The sequence below is a fragment of the Oncorhynchus mykiss genome, chromosome 20, assembly GCF_057628025.1.
Source record: "Oncorhynchus mykiss isolate SJ-2025 chromosome 20, ASM5762802v1, whole genome shotgun sequence".
Taxonomy (NCBI): domain Eukaryota; kingdom Metazoa; phylum Chordata; class Actinopteri; order Salmoniformes; family Salmonidae; genus Oncorhynchus; species Oncorhynchus mykiss.
Genome location: NC_143041.1, coordinates 39,026,511 through 39,044,688, shown reverse-complemented (window position 1 = coordinate 39,044,688; position 18,178 = coordinate 39,026,511). Strand labels below are relative to the sequence as shown.

General features: G+C 40.7%; 1 protein-coding gene across 1 annotated transcript; it reads right to left on the bottom strand.

The window, feature by feature from the left end:
* Nucleotides 1–1,372: 1,372 nt before the first annotated feature.
* On the bottom strand, nt 1,373–17,771 carry LOC110499390 (angiopoietin-2). The gene is made up of 9 exons (XM_021576506.3): nt 16,689–17,771; nt 12,251–12,406; nt 8,642–8,763; nt 8,061–8,293; nt 7,691–7,818; nt 5,547–5,648; nt 5,245–5,411; nt 3,590–3,720; nt 1,373–2,847 (listed from the first exon to the last, which is right to left on the bottom strand). Exons 1-9 carry the CDS (start codon nt 16,965–16,967, stop codon nt 2,687–2,689), a joined length of 1,479 nt encoding a protein of 492 aa, XP_021432181.3. The 5' UTR covers nt 16,968–17,771; the 3' UTR covers nt 1,373–2,686.
* Nucleotides 17,772–18,178: the final 407 nt, after the last annotated feature.

Sequence of the window (18,178 nt, the reverse complement as noted above, 5' to 3'; positions counted from 1 at the left end):
TGGTCCAGAATAATAATAATACCAGCGGTGCGCTTCAACCTGTTTTTCACTGTTTCATGGCCTTGTGTGAAGAGGAAATCAACACCCCATCAAATTCTGCAGATATCTGGCATGTGGTGTTCACTGTTTACCTATCCAGAGCTGTACCACTGTGTTGCCGCTCAATATCAACAAAGGAAAGCAATATGCAAACTATTGAAACTGAGACTTTATGGCTGCTCTTACCCCTTAGTCATTATTTAGGTGTGTACTTTGTATTGAACTCACTGTGTGCAAATGTACTCTAAAGTGCATATAATTTGTTAATAATTTTTCAATCCAGACTCTCTAAGGACATTAGTTATGACAAGCATGCCCACAGAGTAAGTAGATCCAAAACATATTTGTTACAGCCACATTTAGGACCTTAGACAGATTAACATTTGATTATGTCTTGTTGAACTTCTTGGCGATACTTAGCCTTCTCAATGTACTAACCTCGATATTTAGAAAGGTTTTCTTCTTTACACCTCTGGCTCCTCAGAAAGCAGCACATATTGACCCAGGTGGTCCAAACTCTGGGTGGGTTCCCATTGGTGGACCAGGTGTGTGAGAACACAACCCACGTGGTGTCGGTGGGCCACTGGCGGACCCTCAACATTCTCCTGGGCATCGCCTGTGACTGCTGGTAATATTCCCCTAAACAGGTTTTGTGGTGTTTGGAACAAAGACAATTCCAGAAGAACCATGTGAACTTTCAGATCAGTTTCCAGCAGCACCTGTAAGTAACTGAAGATTCTACTAATATTGTATACTGTTCTTATTCAAACATAGCCCTTGGGGTCATATTGGTTAAGTCTATGCTTTTATAATGAAATGGCCTGGTCAGTTTACTATCATATGCTGCAACTGTCTCTAAGAGCTGGAATTCCAAACAGTAGGAAGTGGGTATGACACCTAATTTTATTGGCATTAATGAATTTTCAAAGTGGTTTTTCACTCCAGCATCCTGTGTCAGATGTGGATGTTGCTTCTTCCTGTCCTCCTCCATTCATTAATCTTTGGCTTGCATCTGTGAAGGGGAAGGGGTGTTTTGCTATAGAATACTGTCTCATCACATTTCCTTTTGAAATCGCACACAGTTCTGTTGTGGCGGCCAAAAGAATCTCCACACTCCCTGAAGGCTCTTGATGAGCCAGGTCATTTGATTTGAATGGGGCCATTCAGCATTTTTACCTGACACACGCTCAATCTGTGCTGATTTCTGTCTTGTGCAGTAGTGGGTAGTGCTGAGGTAAATAGATTCCTGCAAAAGCCTGACGTTGTCCGAGAATGAACTGAATAACTGAATTGAAAGTTGAAGGCATTTTTTAAACATAAGCATGACACATCAGACATTTAAAACACATTTTTTTATGTTTTGTGTTAAAGCAGAATGAAGACATACGAACTGTAGCTTGAATTTAAGATTTAATTTGAATGATGTTCTAAAGTCTATTTCTTTGCCTTTCTGACAACCTTTATCCAGAGTCCACGTCAGAGTCCACGTCAGAGTCCACGTCAGAGTCCACGTCAGAGTCCGCGTCAGAGTCCGCGACTGCCGTCGGTTGAGGGACGAGCGTCACGTAGGAGTGACAGAATCTAACAAGACATTGTACTCCACACAGAGAAATTCCTAAATACACTAATCCTAATCATAACGCCAGTCGCTTAGAAGAATTAAGTGAAAAGGTTTTGGTCCCAAATGTATTACATAAATTATTATAACCATAAATCACATTTCTACAGTACAACAATTAAATTAGATTGATAAAATATGTAGACATGCTCCACTTTCTCTGGATACCTTGGATACAGATTAGAATCACGACAGAGTACGTAGCCTAAGTCAGGCAAAGGATGTGGAAGTTTAATTTCTCAGTCAATTGTGTAATCATGGAAAAAGTTGAACACACTTGCAATAGATTCACACAAGTGCATAATTAGGTTAATTTTGACATTGATTACATGTTTTGAGTAACATCCCAATCAAAGTTATCACATCTGATTTTAATACATTTTGTGAACCTTCTATACATTTTAAATTAAATCATGTAAGTATGTACAAGCTCTAAGAAAGAAAACCAGTAGATTCATTACTGACCGTAGCGCATTATGTTCATATTTGATCGTGTATTTGTACCCTAGTTTTCTTTGCTTTTAGTATTAGGCCTATTTTTAAAAATTTTAATATAAATAAATGTAACCATTTTCAAATGCATTGTATCAAATGTAATGGGGTGAAATATCGTTATTACAGAATGTACTTGGTCAACCTTGCATTGTGTCACACACTAACATTTCCCCTGGTATTGCTTGTTATAGAAAACAATACTGTTATCTCTACCACAGTTCCAGTTAGCTATAAATATCTATTTCATCCTTTGACTGCCTTGTCCCGGTTGGTTATGCAGTCCAAAGCCCATATGTTTCTAAAAATACACAGTTCATAGACTTCTGCTCGTTACCACCTGTCAATTTTGTACAAAACAGTAAACTCTTTGCTGACATGTTGGAGCGAGTTAATTTGTTCCCTTCCTTGTGGAATGCTTGGAAGTGGTGAGGTTGTTGTTATAGAGCAGTTCAGTCTGTCTTGTCTGTAGTTTCCCAGAGTGACAATGCTCTCCTTTCTATGTCCGTCTGTGAGAGGCATGTCTCTGGGGCAGCCTCAGAAGTCTACTGGTCTGATCATCATTGTGGTAGACTTCAGTGAGTAGCCTGAGCCCTTCCAGTAGTACCATTTGATTCCATTGAATCGATTAGAGTTCTGGCCGTGCTGGAAAAATATTCCGTTCAAGTTAGAGGGGCCGCAGGCGTCAAACCACCAGCCTTGAAAAGCAGAAAACAAGAGATTGTCAGTCTGAGGTTTTTCATGATGTGCATGGTCTATAAGAGAACGAGCCCAATGAGGAGTTGTGCTTCTGATTCTAACACTGACATTTTGTATTATTACATTACGATTAACTCCCACAGTTTTGTACCCTCAGTTTCGTTGAGTTCCAAGGGGAAAGTGGATTGTTATATCACATGGACTGCAAGTTGTGCAGCTCATTCCCCCTGTGTCTGTCCTCTTAGTCCTATTTTTGTTCATATGCAGCTGGTTATCCCCAACAATTCCCTGAGGTATAGGGATTCCTCTATGCGAGACCTCGGGAGGGGAAATCATTTGGAGAGCAGCTTACATGTAGAGTAGGCAGACCCTGATACACGGAACAAGTCCAAGTCTAGCGCCCAAAGCAGTCTACAAATCAGAGGCATGGAGGAGGACCTCTATTCTGAGCTCAGAGAGAGGGGGAGGGGGAAATCCGTAGTTCCCAGACTATTAATGTCAGCTGTTGCAGGGGCTGAATTCCCAACTGAGTTAATCACTGATCTGCTCATATCTAATTTTGCTTGAGAGCCTTGACCCCACGACAGAAAGAAAAGGCAAGACGTCTTAACTTTTTTTTTCTGGGGGTAGTGCCAAACGCTTCTTGGGGGGGGGGGTTAATGTGAAAATGGAGGAAATAATTGATCTTAATGAAGGCCGGTGGAAAAGTCGAGGAGATTGGCAAATTAACCTGTTCCTTACCTCCTGTTGTCAGTTGTGAGCATTTGCAAACACATCTGTCATTGTCGGCATCTTTTGTGCTGAAATCACTTCCTGGTTGACCAAGGCTACTAATTTTGCCTGCTGTTCCACTGTAGCCTTTAAGGTGTATCCTGTGTAAAGAAAACAGAGGAATACAATGTGAGGAGGAAGTACATGATTGCCATTCGTCGGAAGACCCAAGTTTAGTCCGCCAAGGATTCCTTACTCTGCTAGCACTAACTTACAAGATGCTGTGTTTGAATATCCCTTGGTTTTCCGTGACTACTTCTGAACCTTTCTTGTGCTCCATGACAAGCTATCGGCGCCCAAACTCAACTAAGGACCACGAAACCAGTGCCACTGCATTTTTTCATTGGTCCCCTCTAATGAGGGACTGATTTTAGTGTGCAATGAACTATCAGGTAGAACAGAACCAGCAGGCTCTGTACCTTGTAGGGTAAGAGTTGAGTAACCCTACTATAGGCTATGTCTACACACTAGTCATTTGCAAGTTAAGTGAAGCATGACAGCTGCAGTAGGGTTTGCTGACAGAAGGGCCCTGTTATGGTTTGGTTGTTCATTACATTTGACATTTTAGTCATTTAGCAGATGCTCTTTTCCAGAGTGACTTACAGGAGCAATTAGGGTTAAGTGCCTTGCTCAAGGGCACATCGGCAGATTTTACACCTAGTTGGCTCTGGGATTTGAACCAGCAATATTTTGGTTCCTGGTTCAATGCTCTAACCGCTAGGCCTACCTTCCGCCCATTCATTCTGTCAAATATCAATGCTGGTGATGAGGTATTGATGTCATTGCTAACCTCTGTTGTTTTGTGGCCTTTGAATTTCAGTATGAAGATAAGTTATATGGAATAATTTATATTTCTGGTTCTAGAATAGTCAAGGGTCATACTTTGAGACTTAAGGAATTAATAGGAGTGTGCTTGAGAGGTATAATGCTCAAACAGAGATGAAGTATCAGTTCTCTCCTTAAAATCAGCTTATGTTCAGCAAAGAAAATGGCAGGTACTGGTGATGTCTAGGGGTGCAGATTGAATGTTTAGGAGACCGAAGCATTTTAGTCTTCTGTTTCACAGATCCTGACCATTTTCCAGATGACAAAATATTTATTTTGGACTGGTGACAAGTGTTTGATCCTCCCACCGCCCACTCAACATATTTATATTTTCAGGCAAGGTAAATATTTTGTTAGTCATTTGTTGATTTTAAAGTACATTTTGTATGCACCATTTTGTTAGAGCTTACTTTAACATTACTACATCAAAACATCTTGAGTAACAGACTAAATCTGTCTGTCATACAGCTATGATAATGTGTTTCAGTCCGCATCGCAAAGTACTAAAAGCGATCACCTATATTTAAAGGTCCTCCACACAGACTCCCAAATCAAATCAAATTTTATTTGTCACATACACATGGTTAGCAGATGTTAATGCGAGTGTAGTGAAATGCTTGTGCTTCTAGTTCCGACAATGCAGTAATAACAAGTAATCTAACTAACAATTCCAAAACTACTGTCTTGTACACAGTGTAAGGGGATAAAGAATATGTACATATACCCAACATAGTTTCCGTCACATAAGTAGCCTAAGTAGCCTAGCATTGGAACACCACACCTGGGAAATCTAGGCGTACCTGTAGTTTTCTGCTTCACTGCCGAGAGAGAACTGGTCATATAGTGAGAATCCTGAGTTATCCTCCCAATCCATCATCTGTATTCTCAAAACGTATGGTTGCTGATTGGTCAGTATCGAAACAAATTCATTTCCCAACCAGTATTCACCTGAAGGCTTTCCAAAGCCCTTTGAAGGAATATAACAACATAATTATTCAACTTTTAATATGATCATAATGTTTGTTTGTTCTGTTTTTTGCCACTGGCCAGCGTTATCTAAGCTTTGTGCTGTGGGACTGGGAACATTTCCTCTAGCGCTCACCATTTTGTACTCTTTCCACGTACGGTGAAAGTCAACATGACCATCAAATCGTTTTTGTAGTACTGTCCATCCTCCCCCCTCCATCTCCATGTCACAGTAAGCCTTCAAACAAAACAAAGATTTTCTCCAGGTATCAATGATATTAAGTTCAGATGTTTAAGTACAGTGAGGGAGTTTAGACTGCAGCAACAAAAATAACAATAAAAACAGTTCCATATCAGTAGTTTAAAAGCAATGGTAGTTTTGTGAGCACAAGCGATGTGTAATTACCAGGTTGTAACTCATCAATGAAAAGTATCGAAGGAGAACCCCTACTCAAGTTTAGGCATGCACAAAACAAACCAAAGGCCGAGAATAATTTAACTGACTGAATTAAAGGAAAGCTATGCCGTCCTTGGCTACATTTGATTCCCGACAGATTGTTATACACATTTGCAAGACAATTGGCTGTGGTGGTGTCATTGCCTAAATGTACAGTTGAGGTCGAAAGTTTACATACACTTAGGTTGGAGTCATTAACTTGTTTTTCAACCACTCACTATAGTGTTGGCAAGTCGGTTTAAGACATCTACTTTGTGCATGACACAAGTAATTTTTCCAACAATTGTTTACAGACAGATTATTTCACTATCACAATTCCAGTGGGTCAGAAGTTTACATACACGAAGTTGACTGTGCATTTTTAAACAGCTTGGAAAATGATGTCATGGCTTTAGAAGCTTCTGATAAGCTAATTGACATAATTTGAGTCAATTGGAGGTGTACCTGTGGATGTATATCAAGGCCTACCTTCAAACTCGGTGCCTCCTTGCTTGACATCATGGGAAAATCAAAAGAAATCAGCCAAGACCTCAGAAAATAAATTGTAGACTTCCACAAGACTGGTTCATCCTTGGGAGCAATTTCCAAAAGCCTGAAGGTACCACATTCATCTGTACAAACAATAGTACACAAGTATAAACACCATGGGACCACGCAGCCGTCATACCGCTCAGGAAGGAGACGTGTTCTGTCTCCTAGAGATGAATTTACTTTGGTGCGAAAAGTCCAAATCAATCCCAGAACAACAGCAAAGGACCTTGTGAAGATACTGGAGGAAACCGGTACAAAAGTATCTATAAAAGTAAAACGAGTCCTATATCGACATAACCTGAAAGGTCGCTCAGCAAGGAGGAAGCCACTGCTCCAAAACCGCCATAAACAGGCCAGACTACAGTTTGCAACTGCACATGGGGACAAAGATTGTACTTTTTTGAGAAATATCCTCTGGTCTGATGCAACAAAAATAGAACTGTTTGGCCATAATGACCATCGTTATGATTGGAGGAAAAAGGGTGAGGCTTGCAAGCCGAAGAACGCCATCCCAACCATGACGCACGGGGGTTGCAGCATCATGTTGTGGGGGTGCTTTGCTGCAGGAGGGATTGGTGAACTTCACAAAATAGATGGCATCATGAGGAGGGAATATTGTGTATATATTCAAGCAACATCTCAAGACATCAGTCAGGAAGTTAAAGCTTGGTTGCAAATGGGTCTTCCAAATGGACAATGACCCCAAGCATACTTCCAAAGTTGTGGCAAAATGGCTAAGGAAAACAAAGTCAAGGTATTGGAGTGGCCATCACAAAGCCCTGACCTCAATCCTATAGAAAAGTTGTGGGCAGAACTGAAAAAGTGTGTGCGAGCAAGGAGGCCTACAAACCTGACTCAGTTACACCAACTCTGTCAGGAGGAATGGGCCAGAATTCACCCAACTTTTTGTGGGAAGCTTGTGGAAGGCTATCCAAAATGTTTGACCCAAGTTAAACAATTTAAAAGCAATGCTACCAAATACTAATTGAGTGTATGTAAACTTCTAACCCACTGGGAATGGGATGAAAGAAATGAAAGCTGAAATGAATAATTCTCTCTACTATTATTCTGACATTTCACATTCTTAAAATAAAGTGGTGATCCTAACTAACATAAGACAGGGAATTTTTACTAGGATTAAATGTCAGGAATTGTGAAACTGAGTTTAAATGTATTTGACTAAGGTGTATGTAAACTTCTGACCTCAACTGTAATTTTACATTTATTCTGAATGTAGGCAGCTTATAAGTTGCATAGGACAAATGGATATTAACATAAGAGTTTAATTGTACCTTAATCTCCTGTGTAGTGTTGGGAAGGGCCAGTGAGTAGACTCCACTGTCTGTGTTCCCCGACTTGTAGAGTGCAGCACAGTCTGGGTATGTGGTCGGTGTATCCTGCATCATGGTAGGCTTGTTCACTGCAGAAAGTGGAGAGCACATCAAATTTATCCTGCATCAAGTTTACTTTTCCATAAATATATATATATTTACTTTTCAACAGTGGTTTTGATCTACTACATTTGAATTTTATTTTTTTATTTTTACTAAACTAAACTATGTCTTAGCTAATTGAATTGACCATAGCATTCTGGCCTTAATCAATGATGCTGCCGAGATGCCAATGTACCACCCCCCCCCCGAGTCTGTCACCCTCCTCCACCTGCAGGGACGGAGATGGTGTAGATTAGGTTGTTGACGGTCTCCAGTAGCTCCTGTTGCTGCCGCTGCAGGGCAGAGCTGTTGATGGTGGCCCGGAGAAGCTGTTTCTCCAGCTCCTCGATGACGGCAGTCTGTCTCCGTACAAGTGTAGAGAGCTGCTCCTTCTTCTCCTTCAGCTGCTCCAGCTCTACCTGCATCTGCACCTCCATCTCCCCCACCCTCTTCTCCAGGTAGCTGGGGAGGAGGAAGGGCAGGGTACACGCTCAGCAACTTGCAACAGAGCTGGCAGGGCATTACTGGTCTTATAGCACTACTTAGTATGTTGATGTTGTCCCATCAATTATTACTGTTGTGGACTGTTGTACAATACATATGGCAACTCAACGTCCCTGGTTTCCAATCCAAGCAACTAGCTATCTAATCAAGAAGTTTGTTTTACAAAACTGTGTTTCACACAGAATATAGGAAACATTAGTAAATATTTAGTCTATCTGGTGTTTGTAGCCTTTTTAGTTAAAGCATGATTTAGAGATTGGGCACCTGCATGACTGCAGTTTACTACAAACAACAAAACATCCTTACCTGTTTTTGTCATTCAGCTTGCTTATTTCATTTATTTGGAAAATGAGCTGTTTTTCCAACTTATTCGTTGACAGAAAGTTCTCAAGAAGCTGACGTTCGAGCCGAGTTGTATTATTTATTACCTAAAGATGAGAGACAATTACTTCCCACAGAAAATGTTAGATGAGATTGCGCTATTAATTGCTGCAAGCCCTTTACAGATTAAATTAAGTAAACATCATGTTGTTGTCATTATGTCAGATATTTGGCAAGAATCAAATTAAGAACACAGGATCTTGAGGGATTTGCTTTTGTTTTCCTGCAAGTCATTTTAGTTTTGTATTTTCAGAATCTGCCCTTAAAGGGGCAATCAGCAGTTGCTAACTTGCCATGAAAACGTATTTGCCCCCTTTCTGATTTTCTCTATTTTAAAAATATTTCTGACACTGAATGTTATCAGATCTTCAACCTTGACCTAATATTATATAACACTCAATGACTGGTTGTGCCACCTTTAGCTGCAATGACTGGTTGTGCCACCTTTAGCTGCAATAACTGGTTGTGCCACCTTTAGCTGCAATGACTGGTTGTGCCACCTTTAGCTGCAATGACTGAAACCAAATGCTTCTTGCAGTCTTTCCCATCCCTGTGGATACATTTTGGCCCACTCTTCCATCCAGAACTGCTGTAACTTGGCAACATTAGTGGTGTTTTGAGCATGAACTGCTAGTTTCAGGTCCTGCCACAACCTCTCGATCGAGTGGTGTAATAGTTTGGGGATGCTTTGCTGCCTCAGGACCTGGATGACTTGCCTTCCTTGAAGGAACCATGAATTCTCCTCTGTATCAAAGAGTTCTAAAGGAGAATGTCAGGCCATACATCCATGAGCTGAAGCTGGAGCACAAGCTGGGTCATGGAGCAAGACAATGATCCAAAACACACAAGTCAGTCTGCATCAGAATGGATGAAAAGCAACAAATGTAAAGTTCTGGAATGGCCTAGTCAAAGACGAGACCTAAACTCAATTTGAGATGTTGTGGCAGGATCTGAAACAAGCATGTCATACTCGAAAGTATCTGTTATTTGATCACATCTAATATTAGGTTTTGGTTGAAGATCTGATAACATTCAGTGTCAGTTATGTGCAAAATAGAGAATGAGAAAGGGGGCAAATACTTTTCACGGCACTGTATATACATTTTTGGACTTATAAGAATAGAACAGAACTTATAAATAGAACTTATAAATTCCTCATCAGAGCCCAAAATATAAGCTTGTTTTACTACAATGGTGTAAACAAAGTCAATGTAAACAAACACTGTATATTCAAAAACCCTCGATATAACTAATTTCGATATCATGGATAGTCCATCCTTGCATTCATAGCTCCATCTATGAATTTGAGTGGTTCCAATTCTCCACCCCCATCCCTCAGCTTTTTACCGAAACACTGGCGAGGACTCGTTATTGTTTCAACTACTGATTACTTTAAAGTGACAATCTCTCAATTGGGGGTGTGGTATGACTAAATGAAACATTGGTCTTTATCTGGCTAGAAACATATCTCAAATGAGTCATATGTGATGGATTCTGATATCTCCCTGTATTCTCTAGAGTAGTCTGTTTCATAAACAGCTCCATAGTTCACTGCAATTATTTTGGAACAGCTACAGTTGAAAATAAATTGTGCACACCCTGCCATGAGTTTAGTTTTTATCCACACTTACAGTAGACTGAACATTTACAATACAGCACCCTCAAGACATTTGTATTTTGTAAATGTAGCCCTTTAGTTGATAAATATTCTAGGAGTGCAAACTCAATTTGTAACAGTCCTATCTCACTTCATGTGCAAACACTTTGTGGTTCGCTTCACGTTCTTAGAGCACAATTAGCATGGGTGTAGATGGTTGTGGAAATCTGTTTCGTAACAGGAAAAAACTGAACAATCGAATTCCAATAAAATACAAATATATTGGAAAGGGGGCAGTGGATGTAGAGGCTACTGTGAAAGAGTGGCTCTATAATGTAATGAATTTCTTTAGATGTTTTGAAATCCTAGGTCCAGAAAACCCCTTCTGCTTTTACAGTTTGAGGAACTGAACTCAGCAAAAAGCTGGGCCAATTTGTTGTTTACATGAATGTTGGGTATGTGTCTGTCTACCATTGGAGCTGGTGTTGGAGACTTTGAACACACGGATGTCTGATTGTGACAAATTGATAGACCCTTTCTTATGGGAATACAACGACGTTAGTAACAGGAAATGCTGTGTAGTTCGTTCACAAAAGGTCAATGGCCTTCTAAAGCAAATCATAATTCTGGCCCTGTTGGACAGCATTCAATTTAAAATATATATATATATTGCCAATTTGATTACTTTTGTCATTAATTGCAGTGTTTCCCCTAGGATTTTTTTTCAGCGGTTGTGGCAAAGTTAGCATGGGGGGGCTAACGGCGGTGTCTCTGACCAAACATTTTAGAGGCCCCCTCTTGGCCACAGAGCTAATTTCCTGCATTTCTACACATTTTAACCATGGGGCAGAGAAAAAATAGCGTTTTTAAAGCTAATTTCCTGCAGTTCTACACTTTTCCATGGCTTATGCAGTTTTCTTATGCTATCGGAGTGTCTCAAACATAAGAAAATCAATGGGGTCCCCATGCCATGACATTTTTGGAATTGTACATTCTCGCTGACTGTCCAGTTTTTTTATTTTGGTGATTGTTTTGGTGATTTTATTTTGGTGATATATAGAGTTCCATGATCTTTTCTACATACATACATTGTCTGGTTTTAGTCGTTTTAAGTTTACACTGAAAACATTTTGCTATCCCCGCTGCTGCTAAATGAATATAGGGGAAACACTGAATTGTTTGATGTAGTCTACTGGGTTATGAATGTTGAGTCATTTAGCATACAGTGCCGTGAAAAAGTATTTGCACCATTTCTGATTTTCTCTATTTTTGCATATTTTTTTTATACTGAATGTTATCAGATCTTCAACCAAAACCTAATATTAGATAAAGGGAACCTGAGTTTACAAATAACAAAAATGTATACTTTGGGGATGCTTTGCTGCCTCGGGACTTGGACGACTTGCCTTAATAGAAGGAATCATGAATTCTAGCGACGTGAGACTGATCAACAACTACAGGAAGCGTTTGGTTGGAGTCATTGCAGCTAAAGGTGGCACAACCAGTTATTGAGTGTAAGGGGGCATTCACACGGGGGCATTTGGGCTGCAGGTAGCCTAGTGGTTAGAGCGTTGGATTAGTAACCAAAAGGTTGTAAGATAGAATCCCCGAGCTGACAAGGTAAAAAATCTGTCGTTCTGCCCCTGAACAAGGCAGTTAACCCACTGTTCCTAGGACGCCATTGAAAATAAGAATTTGTTCCTAACAAGTAAAATCAAATAAAAAATTGGGTGTGACAAAAATGTTTTTTTAATGAAATAAAGTATGCAATTGTTGTATTATTTGTTAGTTCAGGATCCAGTTATCTAATATTAGGTTTTGTTTGAAGGGCTGTGAAGCAGAGAATTAGAAAGGCGGCAAATACATTTCACAGCCCTGTATACAGTATGTATATATTTCACACACACAACCAATATTGTTAAGGAAAAGGTCCTTACCTGCGCCTCTACGTTGGTCAGTTTCCGTGTTTGCTCAGTGGTCTGACTCAGCAAGTTAGCCCCAATCTCTATCATGGCTGCGGTGTGGTTGTGGACAGCGTTCTGCTGGATCTGGGCCATCTCCTGCTTCATGCTTTCCTGGATATAGTTCTCCAGCTGCAGTAAGGATCAATAAGAGTTGACGAAGGCAGGTTAGTGAGATGGTTTAAGTGATATATCAGTATTATTGGTTCACTGTGATGACGTCAAATTAATTGTGTATGACACTGTGGTTTACCATGTGGATGTCACAGTGAATGTGTAGCCTATTTCTCTTTTAGAATGACTCCTTTTAAGCAGTACAGCCTTGTCAGAGTTCACGGCTTTTCCCCTTGTCTGACTGAGAGGTAGATGTAGACAATTATCCAGTGACAGGCCAGGCATTTTGACTAATGTTTAGATCTACATTATATTGAAGCCTTAAATTGCTGCAGGAAGTTCACTTGCTTCTGTTGGGGTCAAAAATGGAAGACTGAGAATATTTCCCAGCATCCCTTCTGGGTCATATTAATGCCATCACTTGAACTATATTAGAGATTCATATCTAACTGAAAATCTACACTTTTTATATGGTTGTTTTTGGTTACATCAAATTGTATCACAATCAATCGGGCCTGCACTGTAATTCCCTGTCAACATGCTATATTCAACCACTAAGGTTCTTTTTGTAAAATTGTACTTCTGAATGAGCCTTTACATGAATTAGGTTCAGTCATCGTGGCGACAACTAATAAATTGTAAAATGTCTACTAATGGAAAAGTTCTAAATAAGCTGTCTTCTCTAGTGTCTATTCCACATGGTATCATTGTCTTCAGAGAAAATAAAAGCTTTAGATAGGAGTTATGTCCCCTATTCAGTATCCACCTGTCCGATTTAGAACAAACCCAATCATAAAGCTCTTTTCTACATCAAGTTCCTGAGTGGCAATTAGGCCTGAAAGTCTTGTAAACAGGATGGAAATGATGAGTGATGAGTTGCATCCTCTACGACACAGCGTCTTCCACTGCAATATGATATCATGGCACTTGTAGACCTAGTTTTTCTGGTCTTTGTTTGCGTAAACAATTAGGTTGTATACCCATCTGCCAAGAAGCTAAGCTATTGTGACAAAGTTGAAACTGGGAAGCATATTTAGCCTTTCCCCATGTCAATGAATGACAGTGCAGCAGTTGGTGCTAATTTTTGAATTGGTCTTCCTTTCTCCACTTCCATATTGGCTGTGTTCTTGGACACAGACACGTGGAGGCTGGAAGAGTGTGCCATCGGAACTGCAAGCGGGAAGTTCCCAATGACGGCAATCTAATCAGCTGTTTACTTGTTGTTCCTCCCCGCTAAACATGAAAAGCGTGACCGCAAACTGACACATCTTTCATCCGCTGGACTCCTTATTTTTTTTTTCCAGAGTGCAATAATTTGAGGTATTACCTCTGCTCTCACAATACATGTTCATTTCATCAGTTGAAGTACAGTGATTTCCTTTGTCCTTGACTCAGGGTCTTACATGGTGCAGTACAGAGGAAGAGCCTTTCCTCTGTTATTACAGATCATGCCAATATTCCCACAAGCTGTAGTGTGTGTGAAATTGACGTGTCAGGAAAAATTACATTTCATTTTATTAGTAATGTATTTGGGAAATGGATACTTACATTTTGCATAAGGCTTTGTTCTTACGTGTTAGTATTAGTAATTCTCTTCAAATGACCCTATTGCATAGTCTACTTTTTCCTTTAAAATAGCTCTAGAATTCTGGACGCATTGAGCCCACCTCACTTTTACCAGGAGTCTCTTAACCTTTGCAGATCTCCCATAGATTAGTTCCGCTCACTTGTTTGTTTTACATCCAATGTGTTGCATTTCAGTTAAAGACTGGACTTCCTTTCCATGACAGACATTAATGACAATGTTCTTAATCCTTTCCAACCAGAGTAGTCACTTTAGGCCAAATCCTAACCTTGAACACACATAACTCTGACTATTGTGTAGCATAAATCATGCATGTCAATTGGATTTGAGATTTTAGCAGAGTTACACGCATGTTTGCGCATAACAAATCTGTCCTTCGAGGATAGAATTCTGAGGCAGTGAACGCTTAATGAATTGATTGACGGATTATCACGGAGTCTAAAGACTACAGATTCACTATTTTAATGGCTTCATTTCGAGGCTTTTAAACTCAAGTGGAGTGAGAGCTGACTTTTCAGATCAATCACTGTCCTTAATGTATTTTTAAGCTATGTTGAGTGCCGTATTCAAAACATCATCCTTTAAAGACTACATTTTTCTAATTGAGGTGTTCTTTAAGCAGTGGCTCTGATGTAACAGCAATGACAAAAGGTCTGGGGACCCTAACGCTTCGCAGCAGCTGACCTAGCTGGCGGAGTGATTCAGGTCAGGCTCTGTTTCCTTGGAGAGGTGTCAGCTGTGTGATAAAACTTTGAAGTTGTGCTTGTCTTGTCAGAGCTCTATAGACCTCATCATTAATCAAACTCTATAGAGAAGAAAGAATGGAGGCAGCCCAAGCAGAGGCACTCTGTTTCTTTCACAAGTGATGGCTCAGCAGTGTTGAAAGGGATGCGCACACCCTTCATCTGGGCACCTGTGTCGAGGCTTTGTCACTTCTCGGGCCCTTCTCACCCACTCACAGAGCCACCACAGCCCTGCTTCTGTTCTGGGACGCTTCTTTGTTTTATGGCCTTTCAGGATACTTTCTTCCTACTTCGGCTCACATTCGCTTTCTTACTGCTCAAGACTGAATCCATGTCAAGATGCCCCCTTCGAATAGTAGGACAATGTCACAATTCACTTGCCAACATCCTTACAAGGTCAAGTTCAGTCCTCTCAATCAGAATCTGAGAATTCTTTGAATCTGAATGGAAGTCTTTCAAAGCCATCTTGGCAGTAAGGGAAGTGACTGGAGTATAACGCGCCTGCACATCACTGAAAAGTTGGTGTGTACACTAGGGCTGTGAAGATACTGGTATCACTATTTTTGGGGGCTGAAATTTTGTTCCTTTTAAAAACCTGCTGTATGTAAAATATTGTGTGCTATAGCTTGGAATATAAATGTGACTCTGGATGACAACATTATGTTTGTTTCCAACATTAGGGCTGTTTTCCTAAAGAAGTCAAATCCGCTTTGTGTTTAGTTTCCTGCCACGATACTAACGAGAATCGTGATACTGATATAGTCCTGGTGCTAGTGTATACTCTTGTATTCTCTCATGGGGGGAAATAAAACCGTCCTATAGAAAGCAACTTGTAAAACGATGCTCTCCAACCTTGTTCCTGGAGCGCAACTGCCCTGTAGGTTTTCGCTCTAACCCTAATCTAGGGCACCGGATTCTATTAATTAGCTGGTTGATAAGCTGAATTGGGTTAGTTGCAACTAGGGTTGAATTGAAAACCTATACAAGGGTAGCCATATTGAGCGGAGTGGGAAACCAGAACCTGTAGCTGGCCTATATGAATATTTCCCTGAGTTGAAATGAGTCCATGATACTACATAACATCACCTCTGCACAGTAAGATACATAATGAGGTCAATGCCGAAGGCTGCAAAAGCTTACTGTCTCTTAACTTTATCATCTTACATTTACGTAACAACATAATTAGGGCTGTGACGATCAAAGAATTTTGGATGATTGTAATTGGCCAGCCAAATGACCGCAGTCTCCGTAATAGCCATTTGAATAGCAATATATTTTTTATTTCTATGCATTTGCTGCCGTAGAAATAGACTGAATATAACGGGCGTCCCTTTTCAAGTCAACGATGGCATAATGGGTGGACTGGCGGCCATTGCGAGTGTACCCATAGGCGAAAACAGGAAGTAAAATGATATGCTGTGATTTGTTGATTCAACTCGATATCATAACAAATACATTCCATTGCATGACCCACATCAATTAACAGAATTTGAATGACAGATTCATGTTAAGGGTACAGCTGAAATGGACTCAACCGCAGGAATGCTCAGCGGTCCCGTCTTCAATCAGCTGATTTAAAAATTTGATGGTTATGATGGTTATTTTCATGACTCCTTCATCCATGACCGTCAGTTATACGGTAATTGTGCCAGCCCTAAACATAGTGGCAGAGCAGCAGAACCATTCATTTACTGCTTAATCACTGAACGTCTCATAGCATCCAACGGGGTATCCGGAACCAAGTCCCTTATGTTTTAAATATGGGCACTCATCTAAAGAGTGCAAATAACATATCTTTTTGTGGAACCATTTGTAACATAAATGAATTGGAGAGATGAAACAGATCATAAGATATAGAGGGACAGAATAAAAAAAATGTATAATATCATGCGAATGGGTGTGAGACCGTGTTGAACACACACACCTGCACTACCAGTAGAGAAGCTGTGTGACGTCAAGCAGAACACTGTACCTTGAGGAGCCACTGCGTGTTGTTCTCCATGATGTTCTCCAGCTGCTCCAGCCTCTGGGCAGACTCGTCATACTCTGCCGGATCGTCCTTCTGGACCAGGTTGGTGTAGGTGCTGCTAGGGGTCCTGCAGTTGTCCTGCTCAGGCAGCAGAAAGGTGTAACTGCACGGGCCATTCTGGATCTGGTATTGTCTCTTAACAGCTGTCGTGTCTGTAGTTTTCCTGTAGCCGGCCCCCAGGGCCAAGCAGCTACTCAAGACCAGTAAGCCAACATAAACCATTTTAAGAATTTAAAACAAAAATGTGTATTGTTATCCAAAATTCTCCTTTTGGGTCACTCACTGCCTTTTCAATGGATTTGTTTTTAGAAGGGAAGTATTGTTGTAATTCTTTCCTCTGGAATATCCAAATGCACACAGTCCTCTTTCAATTCTTCAGGTTCTTTTATAGGCAGGAGGAGGGGATACGGTCAGCGGGTATACCGGGTAGATGGTGTCATTCCTGCAGGTTCCCAGTCCTAGACTGCACGCTTCCCCTTTTTCATTAAGCCCCCAGCCTCTTGGTTTCAGCTGCAGTTGGCCCTCTGATTAGCTAGATATGGGAGTGAAAGCAAGGCCCCTCCCACTACATCCCTGTGGCCAGTCACTGTGAAGAGCCGCTGGGCTGGAAGCAGCAATGTGGAGACTCGTTCTTACACACACACACAGGAGCAGATGCACTAATTAAACACTTCCCGCCGTATCCTCTTGTTTGCATGAGATCGAGAGCTTTATGAACAGGTCAGGGAGACAGATGGGCAGATAGTATAAAGTAATTACCATATTTGCGTGTTCTCACAAGCCGATGGCCGATCGTCTATTCTGGATGCAGCTGCCGCCTTCCAGCAAAGTCTGCAATTACAATATCCATCCCTACCCACTGTAAATATGTTTTCCCCTGTTGACGACAAAAGCACAAGCATTTGTCTAAGTATGAGAATGTTGCGGGAAAGAGAGACTATTTCTCTGTCGTCATTCATCCCATTCCGAGCTCTTTGCTCTGTCTTAAGAAACAGTAGCTCTTATTTCCTGTCATTCTCCAACTCTGGGCTGCATCAGGGTCTTGGTTACATATGAAGGGGTGAGATCCAGTTTGTTTACAGAGGGAGAAGAGTATCTGGCTGAAGTTCTGGGGACATTAATAAAGCTCATCTGTCCACTTCATGTCATCTTAATAAGATGCTAAATCTCTAATGTGACTTAAAATAAACTGATCTTGGCTTCACAGGGCTCAGGTTTTTTTTTCCTGTGTGGGAATGAAGTAGTCAAGGTTCTTCATCTAGTCCTTTTTCAAGACGCTTCTTTTTTCTTTATCACCTCTGATCTTGGCTGCTGTTGACAGGCAGCTGGGAAACTACCATAATCACAGTACTACACAGTAGCCATGTCTGAAGTCAATGTAATTTACCTGACTATTAGCCTATTGTACTGTAGTTAACTTAGAATCCTCAGAG